The 24,411-nt window shown below is 43.3% G+C and overlaps 1 protein-coding gene across 3 annotated transcripts in view; it reads left to right on the forward strand.

Moving 5' to 3' along the window:
* rerea (arginine-glutamic acid dipeptide (RE) repeats a) overlaps window positions 1-24,411 on the forward strand; it is a 176,597-nt gene that overhangs the window by 127,430 nt on the left and 24,756 nt on the right. For 2 of the 3 annotated variants that reach the window (XM_083769374.1, XM_083769373.1), the window contains 6 exons: window positions 290-386; window positions 1,445-1,549; window positions 12,433-12,481; window positions 14,048-14,172; window positions 14,654-14,753; window positions 15,925-16,023. In XM_083769374.1, the coding sequence (XP_083625500.1) occupies window positions 290-386; window positions 1,445-1,549; window positions 12,433-12,481; window positions 14,048-14,172; window positions 14,654-14,753; window positions 15,925-16,023 (575 nt within the window). Of the gene's footprint in view, window positions 1-289; window positions 387-1,444; window positions 1,550-7,454; window positions 7,627-12,432; window positions 12,482-14,047; window positions 14,173-14,653; window positions 14,754-15,924; window positions 16,024-24,411 lie in introns of those variants that run through there. The other variant, XM_083769375.1, reaches the window with a different exon arrangement.

Below are 24,411 nucleotides of genomic sequence, written 5' to 3' on the forward strand. Positions count from 1 at the left end.
GCAGTGGCCACAGCACTGGTCATTTGTCACCAATGAGTCCTGGGCTCATAGGCTGTTCTGCTGATGCGCCTTAACCTCCACATGGGTCATTTCACCTGGGAACGGAACATCATGTCCTTTCGTCGGGGGACAACACTTTATTGGCTTTATTGAATTACGTGGCATAACGTTGACCTCCGTTCAAGCACGTTGCTGTTTTGAGTGTATGGCTGTATGCTGCACTGTGAATACTTAGCAATGTATTCTGTCTCAGACACGTGATTTTTGTTCTCCCTCTGTCTTATCCCAGATACTGGCCGGGAGCTGGTTATCACAGACTCAGTGATCAAGACTCGAGAACTCTTCATCTCCGACATTTTGGATACATACCATGCTGCTGCTCTTAGGTAACCGCACACACACACACACACACACACACACACACACACAGTCTAGTAGCTTTATATCCCTAGCTTTGGCCAAGATATCTGAGCACCTAAATGCTGAAGGAAAAACGTTCCAAACCCTAATTGCCACCCAGTCACACTGATAGCAATCACACTGTAACTTGCTATCCCTAGCACAAGGAAAAAGGGAGGACAGGCATAATTATTGTCTCAGTCTGAAACCAGATATTCTCCTCTGTGCACATGTGATTCATCCCTCCGTCCCTTCATCTCCTTACTCTCTTGATCCGTTCCTGGCGACTTCCCCCTTTCCTCTCACCTCCCCACCTTCCCTTCGCCTTAACTGAAACCATGTGTGTGTGAGTACTGCAACAGCGGGTCTTCAGCACAGTGTCTTACAGAAACCGCTGATTTCAGGGCAAATTAGCTGCAACTTCTCCCTGCATAGAGAACCCTTTTGATTTGCCTCCGTCTTGAGGCTTTAGATAAACGGGATGGAATTCCAGTGGGATGCTGTAATGCCGCAGCCGTAGCTCTCTCCAAAGGGGCCGCTCTCCCCCATTCCCCTTTCATCTTGCCAGGAGAAGGTAGTGTTTCTCTGCAAGGCCTTGCTCCAGACCCCTGTGATGCCTATTATTTTGATAGACCCAGACACGGGGGGCTGCTGGAAACAAGGAATGGTATCAAGATGTGCTCAGGAGTCCCAGGCCCCTTGACTCATTGGGTGGTAATCACATCTAGGGAGATGGGCACACAGGTTGAATACCTGTCCAAGTTCTCTGCATGCGTCTGTCTGCCACACTTCAACTGCAGCAGATGAGGCAGGGCTGACAGGTTCAGCTGGTGTTTACAGGCTCTGTAGCTATAGAGTCTGATCCCTCACAGCAAACTCAACAGGCACTGACAGGCACTAGATACCTGCTGCTGGATTTGTCACCTTCAATAGACAAACCCCTGAGCGCTTCTAATTATATACCGCCACTGCTCCTGCTATGATGGCTTTTATCAGCGTTAGTTTGTAGTCTAATTAGGCTTGTTTTCCCTTTCTTCTTTCACAGGGGAAAATGCAATATTGCCCATTTCTCTGACATTTTTGCTGCCAGGGATTTCCAAGCCCGAATTGACTCCTTCTTCTATATCCTGGGATATAACCCAGAGACCAGGTAAGAAATACTCAGTTTAATCACTTGCACTGCTACAGCTGTCTCCCTACTTCCTTCAGGCCATAAATACTGGACAAGTCACTACACAGTGCTTCATCTAATGATACCGCTATGCTCATCATTGCTGCAGGTATCCGAACAAGGATATTTGTGTCTTAACTGTGGGAAATGAGTCGGGGTAATCAGTGACAATGGCCATACTGGGTTTTGATATTTCATACACTTTGCCTGTGATTAGCTTCAAAATGCGTGCGTGTGCGTGTGTGTGCAGGCGTGTGTACTCGGCAGTTGGCTGGCAGGCGAAAATAGTCAGCCTGGTACAGACGAAGGGGACACCACTGTATGTAGCCTCAATTACATTTTGTAACTATTTTCTGCAATGGGATGATAGTTTTATTTGGTGGGTATATGAGCTGGTTGTTTTGAAAGTAGCTCTGAAGTAAAAAGAAAGTGTGGGCAGCCCTGGTATAGATGAATATATATATATATATATATATATATATATTCATTCCGTGGGTAAAAGCCTGTAGGCTACCCACATATTGGTAGCCTATATTAGCCCAATATTGGCGTTATGCATTTCACTTGAATAATGTTGTGTGCGCACGTGCGCGTGTGGAGAAAGACAGTTATTTAATGAAAGTGAAGATTATAACGTCCTGTATTGGTAGCCTATATTAGCCCAATATTGCCGTTACGCATTTCACTTGAATAATGTTGTGTGCGCACGTGCGCGTGCGGAGAAAGACAGTTATTTAATGAAACTCAAGATTATAACGTCCTGTCTCGCTGCCGCGGCGCCGCCGTGCGTGTATAGCCTGTGTGTATGTGTGGGGCGTGGCGAGAGAGAGAGGCGTGGCGAGAGAGAGAAAGAGAGATCGTGGCTTCCAGGCGTGCGTGTGTGTGTGTGCAAGCCAGGCGTGCGTGTGCGTGTGTGTGCAGGCGTGTGTACTCGGCAGTTGGCTGGCAAGCGAAAATAGCCAAAGCGTTCCGTGTAATCGTAATATGTAGGCACAAACAAACTACTGAAAAAGTACAATGTTGATGTAACTAAGAGAGCGATATTTTAAATACAGAGATTTAGAAGGAATAAGCATCGTGGGGCTACAATTCCTCTCCCCTTCCTCGTTTCTCTTCTCCTGCGGGAGATCAGAATGAGATTCTGAGAGCTAGTGTGGGCCTATTAGAAGACAGGGCAGTGTTGCCAGGTTTGCGAATTGTAAGCGAGTCGTAGTGTGTGTTGAATGGCATTTGAATGGCATTTGTGGGCTTGTGAATGAATTTTCTCACATGTAATTTGTGCTCACTTGCATAGACCTGGCGAATTTAGCGTGGTGAAAGGGCAACAGTGTTCCGGGGGTGTGGGTGCTTCGGGCGATAATGTTTGTAGTAAACAAATGCATTGCCGCCGTGAGTGTGGACGGGAGGCATCTTTGGTGGCACTGCAATGATCATTTTTTGGCGGGTGGTGTCGAGTGTTGGCGTTGGGCGCGATAGGTCCCGCACACTGCGAAGGTAAGTGTGTGACGTCACTGCCGTGTGAGTGTGTGTGGGTGTAGTGTGTAAGATGGTGTTGTGGGTGTTGCAATAGCGACGTAGCTGTTGTGGCTTTGGGTTTCTTGCCATGTGTTGGGTACAAGTTCTCTAATATATAATAGATTATGTGGAATATGCAGAAAAGGGATGGGGACAGGCAGATTTTGTCTGATTGGTTGCTCCTAATTATTGTTCCACTTCCAACAAAGTGGATTCTGTTCTAAACATTGTATTGTAGATCACTTTTTGGGGGGTTTGGGTTGCCAAAGTTATAGAATAATATAACTTGGAATGGTATGCTTACTCTTTATACCTACATACATAAGTAATAATAAGAATTGTCAAAGTCATGTCATTTGCTATTTAAAGGAGTAATAAGCAACTTGTACCTACCTAGCTACTTGTATTATCTTCCTGAGTTACTTACCCAACTCTGGTCATCTCTCTGTGAGAGAGGCTTATGCCAAAGGGTCTGCATGTCACATGACTCAGTTTCACCTGTCAAATGTAGTTTCTAGCTATGTTTGACTCCGTTTCACCAATCAAACGGAGCCAGGCACACAAAATCTTGATGGTGATACAGAACAGCACGGTGATTACCCCGGAAGTCACCACACACACACACACACACACACGCACACGCACACACACACACACACACACACACACACACACACACACACACACACACACACACACACACACACACACACACACACACACACACACCCTGTTACAGGACACTAGTCTTGGAAGGGAGTCCTTTATATTCAGATGTCTTCAGTGACATAATAATCTGACCAGTGTCATACCTAGACATCCTAGTTATCCTATCTAGCCTGGAATAATTTGACTTGTTTTTGAGTGGTGCAACCACTACAAGGAACAGCTATGTCCGTGTTCACCTATGTGTTGGTTCACCTATGTATTTGTTCATGAGCACTAGTATGAATGACTACCAGTAGGGGCGCTGTTATGCCAGAAAGAGAGATAGTATTAGTGCTGCACTGTTGCCTGCTAATGAGAGAGAGAGAGGAGAGGGGGGGGGGGGGGGGGGGGAGATGCACCACTCGGTTCACACGGGTGTGATTTTTATATCCAGTCTAGAGCGGATACAGAGACGGTTTGTTTGTGTGCATGTCTGTTTGTGCAAAATACCGGAGTATGCAGGCTCTAGACTGCGGAAAGCCCATTGACGTGAACCTATTTGACACCTTTGCTCTGACTCCTTTCTCATAGCAGTGATTTAAGATCCATATTAAAGGGCTGTTTTACTTAACTTTGAGTTATTATGAGTGCCTATGCGGCACACTAAATGTTTATTCTAAACACACCATTACTTTCCTTGGTATAAATTGCATAACTGTTACTTTGATAATAAGTTATAGAAGATACTAAATACATCTAGGCCAACTCACTGTACAAAAGTATAATAGTAAAACGTGCACACAAACAAATTGCCTGCCATTTTTCTATGCCACGTGCAGTGAAAGAGGGATTGAATGTTTTTATTTATTTGAAACAATATAGCCTTAGTCTTATGCTGTTTCTAGGAGACTCTAGGACAGTGGATCTCAAACCTTTTAGCTCAATGCCCAAAAGAGAAATTAGTGAAAATAGTATATGTTTTTGTTTTGTTTGTCTATTTATTAGTATCATTATCTCGATTGTTGTAATTTATTAGCATTATTTGTTATTGGTTTGATAGAATATTACTTAATTGAATTATTATTTTTATTGTTCCAAAATCGCCGTGTGAACCGGTCTGGAGCAGATGGTAATTTACGTCATGTTGTAGTCACTGATTTGTAGTCATCAGGCAGGAAACCACAAGGCGGAATAAGAAGTAGTACTGATTCCGCCTTATGTTTTCCTGCCAGATGACTACAAATCATTGACTACAACATGACGAAAGTTACCATCCGCTCCCAACCGGATCATAAACACGAAATGGAATGCTGCCCTGGCTAGATTGAGGGAGAGCATAAGTAGGCCTGGGTGATTGGGGAACGGCATGCACCTCAGTGGTCAAACGTTTTTTACCCAGACAGTACAGAGAGAACATGCCAAAAGGAAGAGAAGATGTGCTTGTTTGTAATGTATCAATGCACTAAGGAAAGTAAATGCAAACCAAAAATGTCATTCAACTTGTGGACATTGGTCTGTGTACAGCCATAGTCCGGATACGTCAGTGGGTTTAGTTTACTTTGTAGAAATGTTTGGAACCAACAAAAAAGCCACAACATAGACTATCTACAAGCTCACAAGGCATTGCAATTCGACTGCAACGCTTTGTGAGTTTGTAGATCTGCGATTTTCACTGTCTTAAAAGCCTGTTTACAGTACTCTCCTGGATGCATGGATAGAGAGTTTACTGCATCCTTTCCTCCAATTGGCTCTATACCAAAGGACACTTTACAGTTTTGGGTTGTTACCTTTTCATTGGGTCGTTACCTTTTCATTCCATTATGTGCTAAAAGAGTGACTTTGAGAGCTTTAACCGTGTAATGTAAGTCAAAGAGGAGGCTATTTTTGGACGTACAATTTATAATCAATGACACAAGCCAAGTGGAGCAGTTACATCATAACGGTAACTGCACAATCCAAACCTCTATCAAAATGTCCTTGTGCAAGTTTGTGTCAAAAATGCAGAACATATACAAATTTAACACCATCACTGTATGTGCTATTTCATGTTTTTTGGTTTGGCTTTTTGGCAATTTTTAGAGTAGGCACCCCAACTACTTGGCTATCAGGTTGCCCCTACTTCATTATCTCAACCACTCTGTATTCTCTCTCTGTAACCACTTTAGCCCTATTTATTACACGGCTTGGTTGAATGCTTGATTCTCATTGGTCAATCGCTGAATTCAGCTGTGTTATTTCTTGATAATGACCGCTCCGCTCTATAACAGACCGCTGTCTAATCAGAGCACCTGCTGCGCTGCTTGTATTTTATGCTGTATCCAACATTACATGACACTGATGACAGCCATGTAAACAAACACACCATGTCATTTACAGCTAAACGTTGCTCTCAAGAATGTTTTTGAAAACATTTGAATTTCACTTCATTGTTTTCCGACTGTGCTGCAGCTGGGCAGATGGCCTGCGTCGTTCATTACTGTAAGCAAGGAAATACCTCGTTTTGTTGTTACTTTTGGGTCATTTTATTAATACAGTAGCTCTGCGTAATAATGGGGATAATGTATGACGTGGTGGTTGTTGTTTAAAAACAATGCCCTTCAGGATGATTACACACATCAACTTCGTCCTGTTGGTCATTATTTTTCAAAAACTACGTCAGCGTCATACATTTTCCCTTGTGTAATTCGCTGTACGATAAATAGTGAGTTGTGATCTTGTAGATCTGCTCTTTTCGGCATTTTAGAATTTATGAAATAACAAAAAAAACACCCATTATACACCTATTATAATGCATTGACTTAAGTATCCATCGGCTGTTTTACAAGCCTGCATTCCATTCCATGGATCTGTTTTGTCACTCGGAACGCAGCGAATCAGGCTGGAACCTTATGCTACTGTTTTGTTGAATGACAGCATGGCCTTATGGGAGCTATTCTGACATTTACTCTCAGGGTATCAGACATTTTAATAATCTCTCCCAAGCTGCCATTGAACTCCATGGAGGCTTGATGCCTTCCTGCATGCATAGTTACTTGTGCTCCCTGTGTCAACTTTATGCATGAAACCTTTAGCCAAATAAATGCTGAACCACAGTAGACTGTTTATTTGGGTGGGTCTCTTGTTGTATAATACGTTTGCACAATGCACAGCACACATAATATTATTCACAATAATCAAGCTCCATTTCAGTATGTCATTGCACAATGTGAATTCAATTCAGAATAGAGTAGGCTACAGCCTGCATTAAAAAAATAATCTGCACAAACATATTTTACAATTAACACAATTACCCGTATTAGACTGTTATACATGCAGCATAATATTATGCATATTGCTACTGCCTGTAGCGGAGATGACAGTAAAGTCCCTGTTATGCATACTCAAATGTTGCTAGTTAGTTAGGAACCCCCCACCTCGGGGCTCGGCTCCGTTCAATCACAGTCTGGGCTGCCCCTCCCTCCCTCCCCGCTGCTTGTTTGGTATGCCGATCACTGTGTCTGCAGCCTTGCAAATTCAGCCTTGTTTATTATGGCGCTGCAGACATACGAGGAGAGATGAATGCCGTATCCAGATCGTGTCGTGTGTGTGAGTGTGTGTGTTCTGTCTGGCTCGCCGTGCCTGCCTGCATGCGTGTGTGTGTGTAAGGTCGTAGCACATGCTCAGTCGTCTCTCTCCGTGGAGCGGGGGAGCTGGCTACGCCGTGTGCGTGCGGGCTGAGGTCACAGCACAAGCTCAGTGAGAGCGAATCAATGCGTGCGTGGTTCTCCATTTTGAGCACCTACAAATAGGTGGGAGAGAGGGGAGTCTATTCCAACGAGCGTTGTACACAAAGTGTCATCATTCAGCCTTTAGAGCTCGATGTCAGAAATGGACGATTTGTTCAGTCCACGGAGGTAGGTCTGCTATGCTCTTCTCGCGCTTAGCGTAAAGGAGGAGAGCGTTCGTTCGTTCACTCGTCTTCATTTTGCGCCTCGCTCGCATTCCATCCGTCTGGCAAACTGTAGTAATAACATGTTTTGCTGAGCTACCATTATCATTATTGCTGCCGACTGTCTTTTGTCCCGAGACGAAAACGAGCCGATAGGTTTTGTTATTACATGAAAACGGAACGCTTGTTGAACGATAGACTAGTGTAGACAGACACTGCTCCTCCGAATCACATACCGTTACGCGTCGTTCACGCTATCGCATAAAGGTATTTCGAATGCCACGCGAAACGTTATTTCCCCATACAGTCCTACTAGCCGCGTTGTTGTTTTTTGGGGGGGGGGGGGGTGTAGAATGTATAGCCTATACTGTATTGTTGTATGAAGAGCATAAGATGCAGGGAGAGAAATGCTCTGTCTGGCTCCATTTTGCAGTAGCCTGTGTGCTCATGTTTACAATCGAGATGATATGATGGCGTGGTGCGGGGCAGCCACTGTGTGCTTTGTTCACCCTCAAGCATGCACACAACCGCCCGCGTGCCATCTCTCGTAGAAATGATGTCTAGCAAATGACTGTATTTGACCAGTGAATAGAAATAGATCAGTCTCCGTGTGTTATTGTGTGCTACAATTATGTCAGTGTGCCACAGACCTGCGTGCGGTGATTGGGTGAAATTGATGGAAGGGGCGGGGTTAGCTTTGATTGCACACAGAAAAGTTTACCAGACAGTCACGTTGTTGTTTGTGTTTATAAATACGTCGGACCTGTAATTGCTTTCCAAAAAAAAAGAAATCATTTTAGGCTAATTCGTATTAACTGAATATGATATACGTGAGCTGATTGTACCAGGCTGCACACTAGACACTACGATAAAAAAAAATCAAGCAATGCTACAATAACCAGGTGGTTTAGCAGCAATGAACTAATCATTCATAAATGGTTGAGTGAACAATTCATTAAGGTTATGCTTGACCATAGTTCTAGCTTAAGATATCAGTATATTGTTTATTAAACAGTCACAATGTAATAAGGAAATCCATGAAATTATGTTTTTTATTACAACAAGGTATGTCATTGTTTTGTAACATAGATTCAACTAACTGTATTGTACATGCATGTGTGTGCCTTGCCTATTCAGTATGCCAAGTCTTTTTCTGTGATCGTCATCGTGCATACCTGTAGCTTTGTTCATCTGCAATACATCTGCATTCTGCCTCCTCTCTCAGGACCCGTGCAGATTCTTCCATTTGTTTTGTAGACGGTCCAAGTTACCTCTCAGGATTTGCCTGACTAAAACATGGCTGTCGGTCTGCAGACAGCGTTCGTTCTCCTATATTCTGTTGCACACACGTCCTCATTTGTCATTCTTACAGCCTGCTGCCAAAGCTCACTGGACTTGGACGGGTGCACACAGTTGGGGGACACAGTTATAGAAAGTTTCTCCCACAGGGACGATGTTGCACACACACACAACACACATGGCATGCACGCACGCACACACATACATACAGTATACACACACACACACTCACTCACTCACTCAGTATTTTCACATTTCTATTTTAGTCGACTGCTTACCAAAATTACATGTTTATTGTTACTTGATTGCTACTTTTTATGTAGATCAAAAAAATATTGTATATTAATGTAGTCTACACAATTCTCTTGTGTTTTGTTTTCTGTTTGACATCACATATGGCATCAAGAGTTATCCAATAGTCTTATATTCTCCAACACAGTCCCAATTATTATTACCATTTCTGTATTATCCTACTATAAAATGAAGAAACCTCTATGTGTCTGGAACCGTATTTTCTCCTCAGTGGATTGCCCAGTAGATCTGAATTTTCACACGGGCATTGACCGAAGGGAGTGACAAAGCTTAGCCAATTATACACTTTTCCCAAATTTAAGCTTTGTGTAGTCGTAGTTGCAGTCCCATAGCCCGGATGTACGGTTGGTGGAAATTAAGTGATTTCCAAATTTTTTAGTGGTGCAACCACTCCTATAGACGGCTATGTCTGTCCCTGGGTCTCTGGCTGTGTCCCTGGGTCTGTCCAAGCACGAAAATAGCATTTGGTTGGTTTTCACCACCAAGTGTCACTGTTGCGCAGCCTAACACACACACACACACACACATATTAACTGTATATATGATGATTTTGGGTGTGACAGTACAGTACAGGACCCCCACACCGTAACTCTGTCATTTGTCAACCATTTCGGACGTGGGGCGGCTCACCGGAACCGGGCTGGCCCCCTTGGTGCATTCCTGGGGGTCTGGATGTTCCGGGGACCGCCACACGGAGTTGCCTCACTCACTTCACACGGGTGTGATTAATTTTTTTAAACTTTTATGCTATACAATTACAATTGAAGCTTTAACTAGAAATGCACTCTGACGAGCTGCCAACTTGTGCGCGAGCAGAGCGCGCAACTTACCTCAACCAAGTTATTGAAACATCTGAGTTATGTGTCTATATAAATCCCGTTCCAGATATCCACTACAACGGGTTCTAATTGTCCTATATTTAAGTTTGAAACTCAAATTGATTACATCATCCATATTGTGTATTTTTGGTGGTGACGTAACTATGTATGTTTATGTAAAAAACGGTGTTTCCTGATTGGACGAGGTTGTCACAAAAAAATCACAATCCCTGATTGGCCAAGGGTGTCACCATAAACATCACAATCCCTGATTGGTCGAGGGTGTCACCTGTGGGCAGTTTTGGACATGCGCTCTTTTTGTTTGGTGCACTTCTATAGACAGCAATGTGTGTCCGAGTACCATATTTCTGAGTACGGAAATAGTGTTTGTTGACCACCAAGTGTCACTGTTGTCATTGTCACTGCAGCCACACACACACACACACACCGAGACCAGGGAGGAGAGCTAGTACAGTACAGTACAGCACCACTCAGTTCAGACGGGTCTGATTTTGAAGGCAATTACAGGCAAACAGTGTGGTATCAAAATCATATTTGACATTCATTGTCACAAACATTTGTGCTTGATTTAGTGGGGGGGAAAAGTAAAACGGTAACATTTATAGCACTTCAATCGCTGATCAAAAATATCCACAAACGCTTCTAGACAATAGCGATTGTCTCTGCACAATATTCTTTGTGCAAACTTTGGAAGTCAATTATAGCCGAACAAAATAAGAGAAATCGTACTGATACATCTTGATCACATGACTCAATAGATACTTTGTACTGATTTGTGAGTTTTAGAGAAAATCTGTAGGAGTAGTTACAAAGTTTGTTTTGAAGAAAATGCTAAATGGCAGGCAGAAATGGGCATACTGTATGTGGGGTGGAACCTAATGGAAAAATATTTGTATTATATGACTTTCGGTTCAAGAGTTATAGGCAAAAATGGCAAGTGGTCTATTATAGCGCCACCATGAGGTCAATTAAAATTGACCATTGGCATGGACGTTCTTGGCTTACTGTGAGTGTGTGTGCAAAGTTTCACACCGATCGGTCCAGTGTATCCGACTTTAGCTGATCACAGACCGGCTCATGGACATGGGCTTCTGGCCATCCTGGACTGGCGGAGATAATTAATTTCGTATGTAATGTAACACTAGATCTAGACGACCACCTTTGACTGGGAGTCAGACTTTAACTCCTGTTGAAAACTGATACCAGCTGATGTGACTTGTCCTGGCCAACAGCTGGTTAGTTTTTAAACAAAGAATTTTATGCCGGGCTGGAAAAAATATCTTTAACAAACTATCTCATTTGTACGCGGTTGGCCATACCTATCCCGGCTGAAGTTCAGAATCAGATGTTGGTCTGTCTGTGCCACGCATCTGTTGCCCATATTTTATGAAGGTATGGAATATTCCTCTGACAACTCTCTCCTGCTGTAAGTCAGAGTTGGTGGGGAGGCAGGACTGTGTAGGCAAAGGGAGGGAGGGAGGGAGGCATACGGGTTCAAATATGCACCCGTCAAAAGGCCTTGTGGTTAGAGCCCTGAGACTGGAGGGACCTGGCCTCTCAGGTTTCATACAGGTCTCCTCTGCCAGTCCCTGTGATGGAAGCGAGAGCTCCTCCGGGTGCCAATCATACTGACAGTTTCTGGGCCGCCCCGTGCTTGGCTGTATGAAAACCGGCGCCGTTACCAAGGCAACAGAGGGAAAAAGGCATTTTCAAAAGGAACATCTTGTTATTTTCTTTAATCCATTGCAGCTGGAGATTCGGAACACTGTTATTAAATTGCAGTTGCTATGGCTACCAACATTTGTACCGGCAGCCATTTCGGAGGTTCTCTTCCCAGCAGAGTGGCAGCCAACCTCCCCCCATTTTTTTAAAGGGGAGCCTGTTTTATCACCACACCTCAAAATATCAGCTCTGCAAATGTGCTCTGCTTAGCTAGGCCCCAGGAGCATTCTAGGAGTACGGTATATACATATACACTTCATTGTTTCTTCTGTATAAAACACTATGTGGTTTGATACAACTTGTCACTTATGTCACTAACTGTCACTAATATATAGGGAATGAATTCCCTACAGATGGTTTGTTTTAGCAGAGAGAATCTACTCTTAGATAAAATTTGTCTCTTATGGTTTCTTGGTTTCTTCTCCTTGAACTCTCACATTTTTTCCAGGACCCAGTTGTGAGTTTGTGTTTATACTGTATATCATTGCTGGGTTAATTTAAACGTCATTTAAACAGTCAGATGTCTCCCAGGTCTGAGTGGGACCTAAAATGCTGCTAAGAAAATGATTGTTTCAATTTGTCTTCTTTCTCTTTTTCAGGCGATTAAACAGCACACAAGGGGAGATCAGAGTGGGCCCTAGTCACCAAGTAAGTAATTGTTAAATACACCCCTCCTGTGTTTGATGTCAGGTTGTCTGTTATCTTGGTGTGGAACTTTTCCTTCCATTTGTACTACTGTATTATTCTACATCCCCTATGTTTTGGAGATGTGCAGTTAAAGTTAAAGCAATGAAAATAAATGATTAGGCAAGATTGTTTATTCACCTTGCAGTGGCGAGTTGATTTCATCCGCATTGTTATCTCCACTTCTGTCTGTCTTAAATGCATACTACTAGGCCATAGTCTTAAAATTACATACTACTAGGTCAGTCAACGTTATATTTCTTGTCCAATTTATCAAGAACTGAGACCTTTGGCCTACTGTCAATGTGCACAGCTATGTCATGACATGAGTCAATTGGTATATTGTTTTATTTTATTTTAATGGAACGCGTCCTTTGAAAGGCGCTATATAAATTCAAGTTATTATTATTATTAATAATATGAATGATGTATTATTCAATAATCACAGAGCTACCGTCCCTCCAAGTTAAGGCTACGTGTCCCATTGAGGCTGTGGACTGGAACTAGCCAATCGGGCACTGTCCTTCCGACTTGTTGGATCTATACTACTACTAACTAAACTTTCATAAACATGACAGCACACTCTGAAATCACATTCAACTCAGTCCGTCTTTAGCCCCTTTTAGAATATTGACGTTCCCCATGTCATTTACCTGGCCTAATAAAGTGGTTTTAAACATTCATGTTAAAGGAAAAGAAAGACAGAAACACTGATGAACATCATGGCATAAACTGTTGTCCGTCATAGTCCAGTCGAGTCAAGTCATCTTAGTCTATTAATAAAAGCATCTATGATGCACCTTTAAGGGTAGTAAAATACAAGATAACATTTGAGAGAGTGAATAATCATTCTTATACATTCTCTCAGTGGGCTAACATCTAGTGTCCCTGATGGGATGTAGCCAAATGAGCATGCTGTCTGATGTCTCTTTCATGAGACTGCTAGCATTGTCTGCCACCTTTTAGATAAACTCTCATTCTACATGCCATTCCTTTTCAGTTTCATGTACAATTGACTGTCAAGTTGTGTAGCGTAATGACAATAACATTACAGAGATTAGTTCCTCTCCCCAAGGTCTTGCAAAGAGAACACGTGGTAGCAAAAAACAAGACATACTCTTAATTGACACAGGGAACTAACAAACAGACTTCATTGTATTGACCGAAAGCTGGTGAGAGGTAGAAATTGAATATCTATGAGAGAGACAGGGAGGCACCTTGGTATAGACGATGTGCAACTGCTAATCACATGCTGTGGTACTTTCACTACTGTATGTAGAGATGTCACTTCATGCATCTCATTATTGTTATTACGACTTGCCTCCTGGCGGAGATACATTTTCACTGTGCATATTTCTAGTTGAATAACGCGTAACATACAGTACAACTTACCAACACTGGCACGTCTCAGCCACACAGTGAGAAGTGTAATAATGACGAGCATTTGAAAGCTGAGCGTTTCTCCAGGCGTGTATGCTATTTGTAGTGTGACACCATCTGTCCCTCTCCTTCTCCCTGGATTGTAATTAGGCCAAGCTCCCAGAGCTGCAGCCTTTCCCCTCTCCCGGTGGCCACCCCGTGACCGAGAATGAGGAGCTGGTCTGGATGCCCGGGGTCAACGACTGTGACCTGCTCATGTACCTCAGAGCCGCAAGGTGAGCTGCGAGAAACTAGGGGCTGCATGTGCACACATGCCAAGATGCACGTGTTGTTGTAAAGAGTTGTGTTCAGTGATGACCTTCAAGAACTGTACATCATAACTGTACATCATTTGCAAATGAAAAATGTAGTGATTCCAGTGTAACCTGACAACAAAAGCTTATAACACATATGATGTCAAAGAAGTGTTTTATCAACAGGAGTATTTAATGGATTTCAACAATGCATGTGTTGCTTTAACATGAAGAAAATGTATGTTTTCTCCTGCCAATAAAGCTCCTTTGAATTGAGAAAATAAACAAAAAAATGACCTTTTAGGCTTCAGATTCTAAAATACTGTTTGGTTCATATTTATCTAAAAGTCATTACATGTGTTTATTGTACTTGTTAAGGTAAGATACCGTATGATGAAACTGGTATACTCGAGTCATAACCTTATATTGGTGGCTGGTTAATGACAACTGTGTCTGTTCACAGGAGCATGGCTGCCTTCGCAGGGATGTGTGACGGAGGGTCCACAGAAGACGGGTGCCTAGCAGCCTCTCGAGACGACACTACACTAAACGCACTTAACACAGTAAGTAATGGCACAACAGGTCCGGAATTTTGAAATCAAATGTTTTTCACTGGACATTGGAGTACAATACCGGGATTCCAGTGGAAGGTTAGCTCTGCAGTGATGGGCTACAATAAGGGCGCAGCTAAGCAAAACGTATAGCCATAAACCAGGCCTCTGAAGCTCAATACATGAGGCATTAATGGCTGGTTTCTCCCCCACTTTGTAAGCACAAGTGCAAAAAGGAATTGAGCTAAAGAAAAAAGCAATTGGAATCATCATAAACAGGACATTTATATTCAGACTCTATAAAACGGAGAATTAACATCACTGGCAGGTCATTGTCTCTCGACCTTCTTCGCCATTTGCAATTCCAATGAGCAATGCTTGTTTATTCCTGAGCGAGAGCACTCTCCTGTGCCTGTTTTCACCCAGTTGAATGTGACATGGGCTTTCTAGCTGCACAGCGATTTCCTTTTGTCACAGTGTTGTTTATATTCATGGTGTTTCCTCTGGCACTTAGTTTTAGGTAGAGATTGACTAAAATGACCTACACTCCACTGAAAATACGTAGCTTTCAATTCAATGTAATTCAAGTATAAATGAGCCGTTAGTCTAATAAGACATTTCTGAGTGGTGATAACCACTCCTATAGACAACAATGTGTGTCCCTGGCTGTGTCCGAGCACAGAAATAGTGTTATAGCGTTTGTTCACCACCAAGTGTCACTGTTGTGCAGCCTAACACACATATGCGCGCACACACACACACACACACACACACACACACACACACGCCAGGGAGGAGGGCTAGTACAGCACAGCACCACTCACTTCAGATGGGTCTGATTTTCATTGTTCAATATGATGTGAATTTGACTGTGCCACTTGAACCTCTCTGTCAATAAGTAGTCCCATTAATAAATACACTTGTGGCCTGGGCCGTGGCTCAGCGGTCCAGGCACCTTGGCTGGTAATCCAGTCTGGCAGTGTGCCGCGGGTTCGACTCCCGATCCCGACGGCCCTTACTGCATGTCACCCCCCATCTCTCTCCCAATTTCCTGTCAGCCTACTGTCTATCCCTCCATAAAAAAAAAAATAATAAAAAAGCTGAAAGCCACAAAAAAATACACTTGTATTAAGAAACAATGCAAAGGTTCCAGTTTGTAAAAAATATGCCTGATGTTCCCCAGCTTCACGAGAGCAGCTATGACGCAGGCAAGGCCCTACAGCGTCTGGTGAAGAAGCCGGTACCCAAACTCATAGAGAAGTGCTGGTCTGAGGACGAAGTGGTAAGAGACCTGTCTTTATTGGAAATGTGTGGTAACTAAATGCCAGGTGTATTCACTATATCCACACGGCAGCCTTTTTGCAATTATATCATGCTCAGTAGGTGGGGGGGGATTCCCACCTACTGAGTAAGAGCAGTATGGCTTCTGTGTGAATATGGTCAATTACCTATACGTCAAAGACCAGGCCGATAATTTACAAATGACTCCAACCGGAACTCTTTTTTTTGGCCCCTTTGATGTCTTTCTCACCAGTGTTGGGTTTTTGACTCTTGTAATTGTAACACTTTATTAGTGTGGTTGCCCGAAAGGGCACCCAGACTCTTGTGGGCTCGCCTCAGCGAGCACACAATTGTTACTGCCAGTTTATATTTATTATTATTGTGGGCTCGCCACAGCGAGCACACACTAGTTATTGCCAGTTTATATTTATTCTTTATTACGCCACTTTCTTGGCACCTAATTTCTTCCACATACTTTATGCTAGAAATGTAGTTCAAACTTCAAACTGTCCAGCTCTTTGCAGTGATGTGTGCTTTTTATTTTTATAAAGCTTTATACTTTTTAACATTTATTTACATCCTTTATAATGAGAGTCGATGGAAGAAAGGTCCCATTTTTCACAGTTAACTTTTTTGAGCTCTTATTACTCCGTCATACTTTCACTTTGAAACTAAACTTTATAATGTTCATCTATCTTTGAACTTTCATTGGTGAAAAAATAACTTTATTTATAGTTTTTTCCTCCCATAGACAATGTATGGGATTTTATATCTAAATCAACCTCACTTTTGCAGCCTCATTACTCTGGCATACTTTGTCGTAGAAACGTGATTTCAACTTTAGAAAGCTCACACGACTCTGGACTTTTTCGTGGTTCAAACCGTATTCGAATACGTTAAACGTTTTTTCCGAAATCGCAGTTCAATCACAGACCGTTTCGCCTAATTAGTGCCAACTTAGAGTGCGGGGCTTCTTTGACTAGAGTGTGGAAACTGAAATTCTTTCCTTGAAAATTTACCAAACAAATTGTCGTCCCGGCCAAAATATTCATTTTACACGCATGTTCTTTGGTCATTTTGTAGCCACACATGTCCTCTTTCACACAATGTGACCACCAAAGCACAGAGACATACAGAATGTGAACTACAGCCTTTTAAGTGACACAAATACAGTCAAGCTGCTCATTGACCTCCATTGTATAATTCTTACGAGGAAATTATCGCGATGACAATTCTTAACTCACTCTTATAACCACATTTTCGACACAATCGCACATGGTGTACCTCAATATCTCAGGCCACTCACAGCGAAAAAAATATTTGCATTCGACTTTTACTTTTTGCGATAGAGCAATTTGTTCGGGCATAGTTTCCCCCATTCAGGACCATTGAAATCTCATAGTGCTTGCATTGTGCTTGCACTCTTTTACTCTTCCACAGCTGAGACATATGAGGGTTTAATTACAGGGCATTAAAGTTACAAGATCTCAATGAGTTGCTCTGCGATACCTTGTGAGCTTGTAGGTCTGCTATTTGTGCAATTAGGCTAGACGCACGCACGCACACACACACCCTGTCTTCCTATTGGCTGGCCTTTACACAGCTCTCGCAAACGCACGTACGCACGTTTAAAAAATGATAGATTTTCCGCCATTTTGAATTTTATCCAAAACACACTTTTTGCTTTTCCTCCTACAGATTTTGTCCAAATCTCACAGAAATCGGCACACATGATCTCTGGACCTATCCGATTAAAACACCAACTGCAGAATTATGGTAGTGCGTATCGTTCGGCCGTAACCGTCGCCCGAAGTTAGTAGGAGGGGCCTATATCACAAAAAATGGCATAAATCACGAAGGGAATGTCCAATCCATCCCAAATTTGAATCACATGTCCGGGGTGGTTCAATCAACCAAGTTCTAAAAGCAATTCCATTTTCATCCATAGGGTGCGCCGCAAATGCGAGAAATGTAACCGTTTGTCGCAAAAACATTAATTTTGGGGGTTAAATCCCCTCCGAATTACTTACGCATGATCACAGGGGGCATATGTAAGCCACTGCGGCAACCACACTGCGATTTTTTTAAATTGCGAATTTTCTAGTTGTATGTGTATTGCTTATAAAGCCTATAATTATTTATTATGTTTGTGGTATTTTATATTTACTTAATGCCTATTAGTGTTTCTGTACTGATTCTGTGTCATTTGGATTGGCTGGATTTGAGTTGCACTTGGGTCTACTCGCAGTGCTTAGGATTGAGCATTTTTTCTTCATACTGCCAGGCCTGGGTTTGTGTCTTTAGAGGGAGCTGTTGCTTTAGAAGGTTACTCCAGTGCAGTTGGATTGGGCTCGGAGGACATCAGTGAAAACACTCGGCAGCTTGCAGCCCCTCCAAGGCTTAAGAGCAGCTGCATCCTGTTTATCACCCGCAGAATAAATCTTTACGGCGAGAGACTGGAGAGGGAAAAGATTGAGGGCCGGGTAATGTTGGCCTCCATTTGAATTTAGATTTGAATTTCACCACAGCTGTTGAAGGGCTCGAATCAGAAAATGGCAGCCCCTTCTCTTCCTGATCAAGCGCCACGTAGGGAACCAGTAGGAGAAAAATGTGTGCTGAATATCACCGTGTCAGAATGATGGAGAGTCATGGATGCAGCCTTGATACTGCATATGACACACTATACTGTGTTTGTACACTCACCCATGTTTAAAGATAAGCACACTCACAGGACGTGAATGTAACTTCCTGATTTGTTCAGTGCTATATCTTAGAACGCAGAGCTGTGCTTCACTATTCATCTTCCCATGTTGTTTGTCTTCAATTTGGTCAGACTCGGTTTCTTTCTTTCTTTTGTCCACACTTTGATATCGTACAGTAATTTATTATTAATGTATTATCGTACAGTAATCTTCTGTTGTGGTGCAGACAAGCAACGCGTCCCATCATCAGCTAAGATCAAAGTGAGTCGATTGACTGTATTTGTCCAGTAATTGTAACCAGTAACCATAGCGAATCGCAACAAATTAAGTCAGCCATCCTTTTGTGGACTATTTCTTATGCATGCATGCTCCCTGACCGGCGGTGGCGGGGAGGTCTTGATGCTGGCTCAATCCGCTCAGATATTCCGCCCCAAAATACTGCACCAGTGTGCAAACACCTTTAGTCTGTAGTTTATGAGTGGTTTGTGGCAACAAGCGGGCTCTCGGCTGCAACGACCACTATGCTGTGCCCATGCTACCCACACAGCCTGGCTCTGGACAGCCAAGGACAAGTCTCTGAACAATCTGATCACTAGTCGCGCCTTTTCAGCTCTGCAGCCTTGAGGGACAGGTGTGAATGTAGACCCCGTCCTTCTCTCAGACACACACACACACACACACACACACACACACACACACACACACCTCCATCCCCTCTCCTCTCGTACCCTCCAGGACCAGCCTCATTATTCCTCCCCACCAGGTCCATTCTTCCTGTAGGAGATGTGAATAAAAGTGACAGTGGGGGCCGATGAAATGACAGAATCAGCCTGTCTGCAGGGTCAGTTGTCAGCCCCCCCAAATCACCCTGTTGACTTATCATGCACGCCCCTTCTCCACTCATTCAGTCAGTCATGTCTGTCTCTCTCTGTCAGTCTGTCTCTCTCGCTCTCTGCCTGCTGCAGCTGCTGCTTACATAGCACATAAGCCATCCCCCCCAACCCCTCTTTATTCTCTGGCACTCTGGTAATAGGCCCATACATTCTGTCCACAATCATCTCCACTGAAGAGATATAAGAGCATGGCAGTGATCGCTATAAATCACTGTATTAATACCAGGGCGATGGTGACAACACCGCAGAGCAACAGCAGTGTCACCAGCACTGGGGAAAGTATTTAACTCCAGCAGGATTTGTGACAGCAAGTGCTTCAGTCACGTTGTTGAACGCTGGCCATTAATATACCAAACCCAACAGCTCTGTCCAGGCAGTATTTAAATCACTATGATACAGAATACTTTATATCATTATCACTGTTCTGAAATTTACCATATTCACACAGCGGCCATTTTTTCCTCTTGCATCCTCCTTGGTGATAAGAAACCTCCACCCCCCAAACTAGCTATGAGCAAAATGCTGGTCATACGAGTATGGTCAATGAACAATTATTTGTAAACATCTATGGAGGAGTTGGGCTTTTTGGAAATGTCCCCATGTCCCCCATATATGGGGACTAGGTTGGCGGAGGGTGTATAGAGCCCAGGATCACATTAGATAATTGACATGGGTGAAAAATGGGTTACAAAATCGTGGGATAAGATTTTCGAAAAGATTTAATAATCAACTTCATTGTCACATTTCATCACAGGTTTTCAGGTGTAAAACTGGTGGAATTTGTTTTTGTTATTTCCATAAAAAAAGAAGGGGAAGAAGAATGTACAAATGTATTATTATCCACAATATTCCTGTTATCTTATGAACATGTACGTTGTCTGCTCCACACACCTCCCACCTTTCTGTGTGTGATGTGTGAAGTTGATCGCAGGTTGTCAATCCAGTATGCGGACGGTTGGTTGAGCTACGCTATTTGTGCTAATAACACAACGTTCAGTCGTAGTATGGGCATGATATCCAAAGTGCCCCTCTGGTCTTAAATCACTTTCTGCGTACACGGAAAGTCTGCCTGTGCGGTGTTGTGTGTATACTATAGCCCGATGGGTCCACCCACTGGCTACAGATCCTATATCCTGTGGGGACGAGTACTCAACTTGAAGCGCATGCTGTTAGCAATGTTTACTAAATTGCCACTTTATGAGGAGGCACTTTGTGTGCGCACTGACTGTAGTTAAAACTGTAGGTAAAGTTGTTCCATTTTAGGCTGCATTTTAGACCGCTGGTACTGTCAAGAGTCAAGACTGAGCTTTTCTGATTAAAATGCATGAGCAATTGCCTATTTGTGGCACACAATAACAGTTAGTAGATCTTTAAAGGAATACAATTCTTTTTCACTGCATTAACTGAAGGAAGGGAGGGGTGGGAGCAGTAGTAGGCTAGATAAATTACATTTTCTCTCAAAATGTGTCCTTTCAAATTTAAAAAGGGCTTTATTTAAAAATAAAAATAAAATCATTATGTCCCGTAGTTTGAGTCGGTGATCATTGAGCTACCCAGTTGTCAATTAATTGACGAGCTGTACAGTAGCTATTAAGCTAGATTTTGTATTCACATTGCATCCTTTTCTGTGTTATAATGAAAGAAAATAAATATGGCATTCACTGTTGAGTACTGCATATAAAACTTGATTTGGATGGATTTGTTATTTTAACTTTAGACTATTTGAAAATGTTAGCATATGGTAATAATTTTCATATGAAATCTATATGTTCCATTAACCGCGTTTGGAAAATACTTTAATACTTGTTGTTGCCACCAGGGGATACACTGTAGTGAGAGTAGTGTATTCTCTTGCACAGTCAATAATACACAGAATTCCCCCTTCAACCTGAAGCCACTGTCGACACAGCTCAGAAATAAAGAGTTGCTAATAATGCATTGGCCAACAGGAGGTGCCATATAAACAATCAGCAGCCTGCTGCTGCAGGAGTGCTCTGTGTTGCCATGCGAGAGAGAGGCTGATCTATCACTGCTGTCAGGCGGGGGGTCTGTGTTCCTCAGCCGGACCCGCACTGTGCCGCGTCTTATCTCTGCCTGTGTCTCTGGCTGATGGATGGCTGGAGCAGGCCTCCAACAGTGGGGAGAGGGAGAGAGAGGGGAGAAGAGAGTGTTGGCCTCCCAGTGGTAGAAGTGGTGGAACACATGCAGGCCTACAGACCTGAGACAGACATAATACTGTCTACCCCCCAAAAAACAGCAGTTTGGTGAACATACTCTACTGTGCCACCCCAACCGCTGCGTGGTTGCCCTGTGTCTCCTGCTGGAACTTGTTGACAATTTTAACGTTAACTCTAGATGTTTTAACTTTGCGTGCTTTGTCCATAGAGAAAGCTATTCACTCTTGGCTGCAACCCGACTTTACTGTTGATAGAGTATTTTATCACCATCACGGTCCAGTGCCAGCAATGCTTTTTAGGCTGTTTGGTAACTAAATAGCAGACAGGATGGGCGTGTGTGTTGGAATTTCCTGTCACCTTTGTGTCAGCACATCCCAGTGGAAATATCGTAGCTTTAGGACCTGCCGACCAAAGATTGACAGAACATCCTCATCTTGCATTGTTGTGTCAATTTGAGTGGCAAATAAAAACACACCGTCCCTATTGTGTAGGATAAGTGTTTCGGCCCCTTAAAATGTTTTGCTATCAAAAGATATTTAAAGAACCCATTCTAAGTTGTTGAGCCCTGTTGAACAAAGACATTGTTGTCTTCAGTATGAATGGTGTCACTGCAAAGAGGATGTGGAGTGTCTCTTGTACGTGTCAATGTAGTCTTTTTTCCACTCCGTCTCCAAGACAAGTGTGTTGTGATTTCCTCCCTACGTGCCACAGCCAATCTCATTACAAGCTGATATTTCCTATCAGACAGAAGTGTTTTCTCCCATTGGTTTTGTATATCTGACTGATTGTCCCCACAGGCCCTCTGGGTTAGTACACAACAGGCTCGAAAAGGTCAGCTTTTAACAGCAAGTCAAGTATAATGACTCCATATTGAGTGAAAGTGGCTTTGTTTGCTGTTGGATGGTGCAAGGGGTCTGACCGTCTGAATGCGTCAGTGTTTTTCCTTCTTAGTTTTTAGGGGGATTTTTTTTACGAAATGACATTTAGAAGGAATTATGTTTGCGGTATGAGCCGAGCCCTGTCTTATCATAATGATACCATCTTTGTGCACATGCCCGCACGGTCTTAACCAGTTTTACAACTTTTAACAATCGACTCCCAAGCAGGAAGTGCGCACACAAAACAATGACCTTTTGAGCCATTTGCTCTCACTCTCCTCCTCCCTTTATGTTTCTGCACTCCAGTCTTACAATGGTTCACTGTTAGGCACTGAAGGGGGAGAAACAGGGGAAACTCAGGGAAGAGAGCCAGCTCTCTGGAACACTCTCCGACAGAGAGAAGCCTGTTGTTTCTGCACAGCGGCTGGCCATTTGGTAGCGCTTCCACCCTGCCTGCTCTCCTCCCCTCCCTACTCCCCCTCCCTCCCTTTTTTCGCTTGCTATGGCTCTCTCGGCCCCTCCTCCACCGTTGGCGTTGCCTAGCAACGGAGAGCTGGAGCAATCGGAGCAGGGGCAGAGCGATTCAGGGAGCAGATTGGCGGATGATTTATTAGCTGGGCTGGAGAGCAGTGAGCCCAGGCAGCTGAAATGGAGCCTTAAACTGGAGCCGACATGTAGAAAGGAGGGGAGCGAGTCTGCCTGCTATTGAAAGAAAACGAGAGACGGGCGGGCGGTAGGGGGGTTACAGCTCCTCAGCACAGACGGATGGACAGGCTGTGTAAATAGTACAGTAGGGGGAACATAATTAAGGTGACATAATTATAGCAGAGACACAGGCTGCTGTGACAGATCTAATTGAGTTTTGTCTCTGCAGATCCACAGCCCTGGTTCCAGGTAATGAAGCGCTCTCACCTTATGGCTGCTAAATAGGCGTTAAGCATACTTATCCAAAAGGTTATTTTTTGCTCACACACGCATACACATATTTTGTGTGAATATACCATGTATGTGTGTGTCTAGCAAGAGCTTATTAAATGATCTCAAAGAGAGTCTGCTGGTTCTATAGAGCCGTGGGAGTGTTTGATTGACACTGCTATGGTGGTCTGCTCTTAACCCCTGGAGTGTGGTGGATATGGGGTCGTCTCATGCCCAGAGTGCTTAGCTTGTGTTGGAGACGGCTCCATCTACTGGCTAATCAACCACTATACCTCCAGCCTGATAATGCAAATGAGCTCCTCACTACTGTCACTGATAGCATGGCCTCTTTATTTAGCTGTCAGTGAACACAACTTGTTTCCATCTGGCTTGTGATTAAGCCACTGGCTGTTTAGTCTCCCAGGGTTTGCGGTTTTTCCTGTAGTTTGTCATTAACAATCGAGATGTGGTGGTGTTTTTTTATTGTTTACCAAAACATTTTAAATAAATCTGGATATTTTATTTCTTTGCAAAAAGGAGATAAATACAATAATTCACTTCTCTTGTGTGTAAACCTTCTTCTTCGGCCCGTAATTGTTCTTGTGTAGACGCGGTTGCTTTTCACAGCTGCCTGTGTGCTGTTTTACTTCTGTAAAATTGCCCCTCTTTCCCCACCAAAGCTGAGAATGTAAACAATCTGTGGCACTGGTTACATAACGTACTGTACATGGCATGGAAATATGCACTCCTCTCAAAACACAGCACAGCTCCATGTCTGGTTTTGTCGCTCACTTGTCTCCTTTCACGGTCCGTGTCCAAGACCT

The sequence above is a fragment of the Protomyctophum parallelum genome (assembly GCF_964188405.1).
Source record: "Protomyctophum parallelum genome assembly, chromosome: 7".
Taxonomy (NCBI): Eukaryota; Metazoa; Chordata; class Actinopteri; order Myctophiformes; family Myctophidae; genus Protomyctophum; species Protomyctophum parallelum.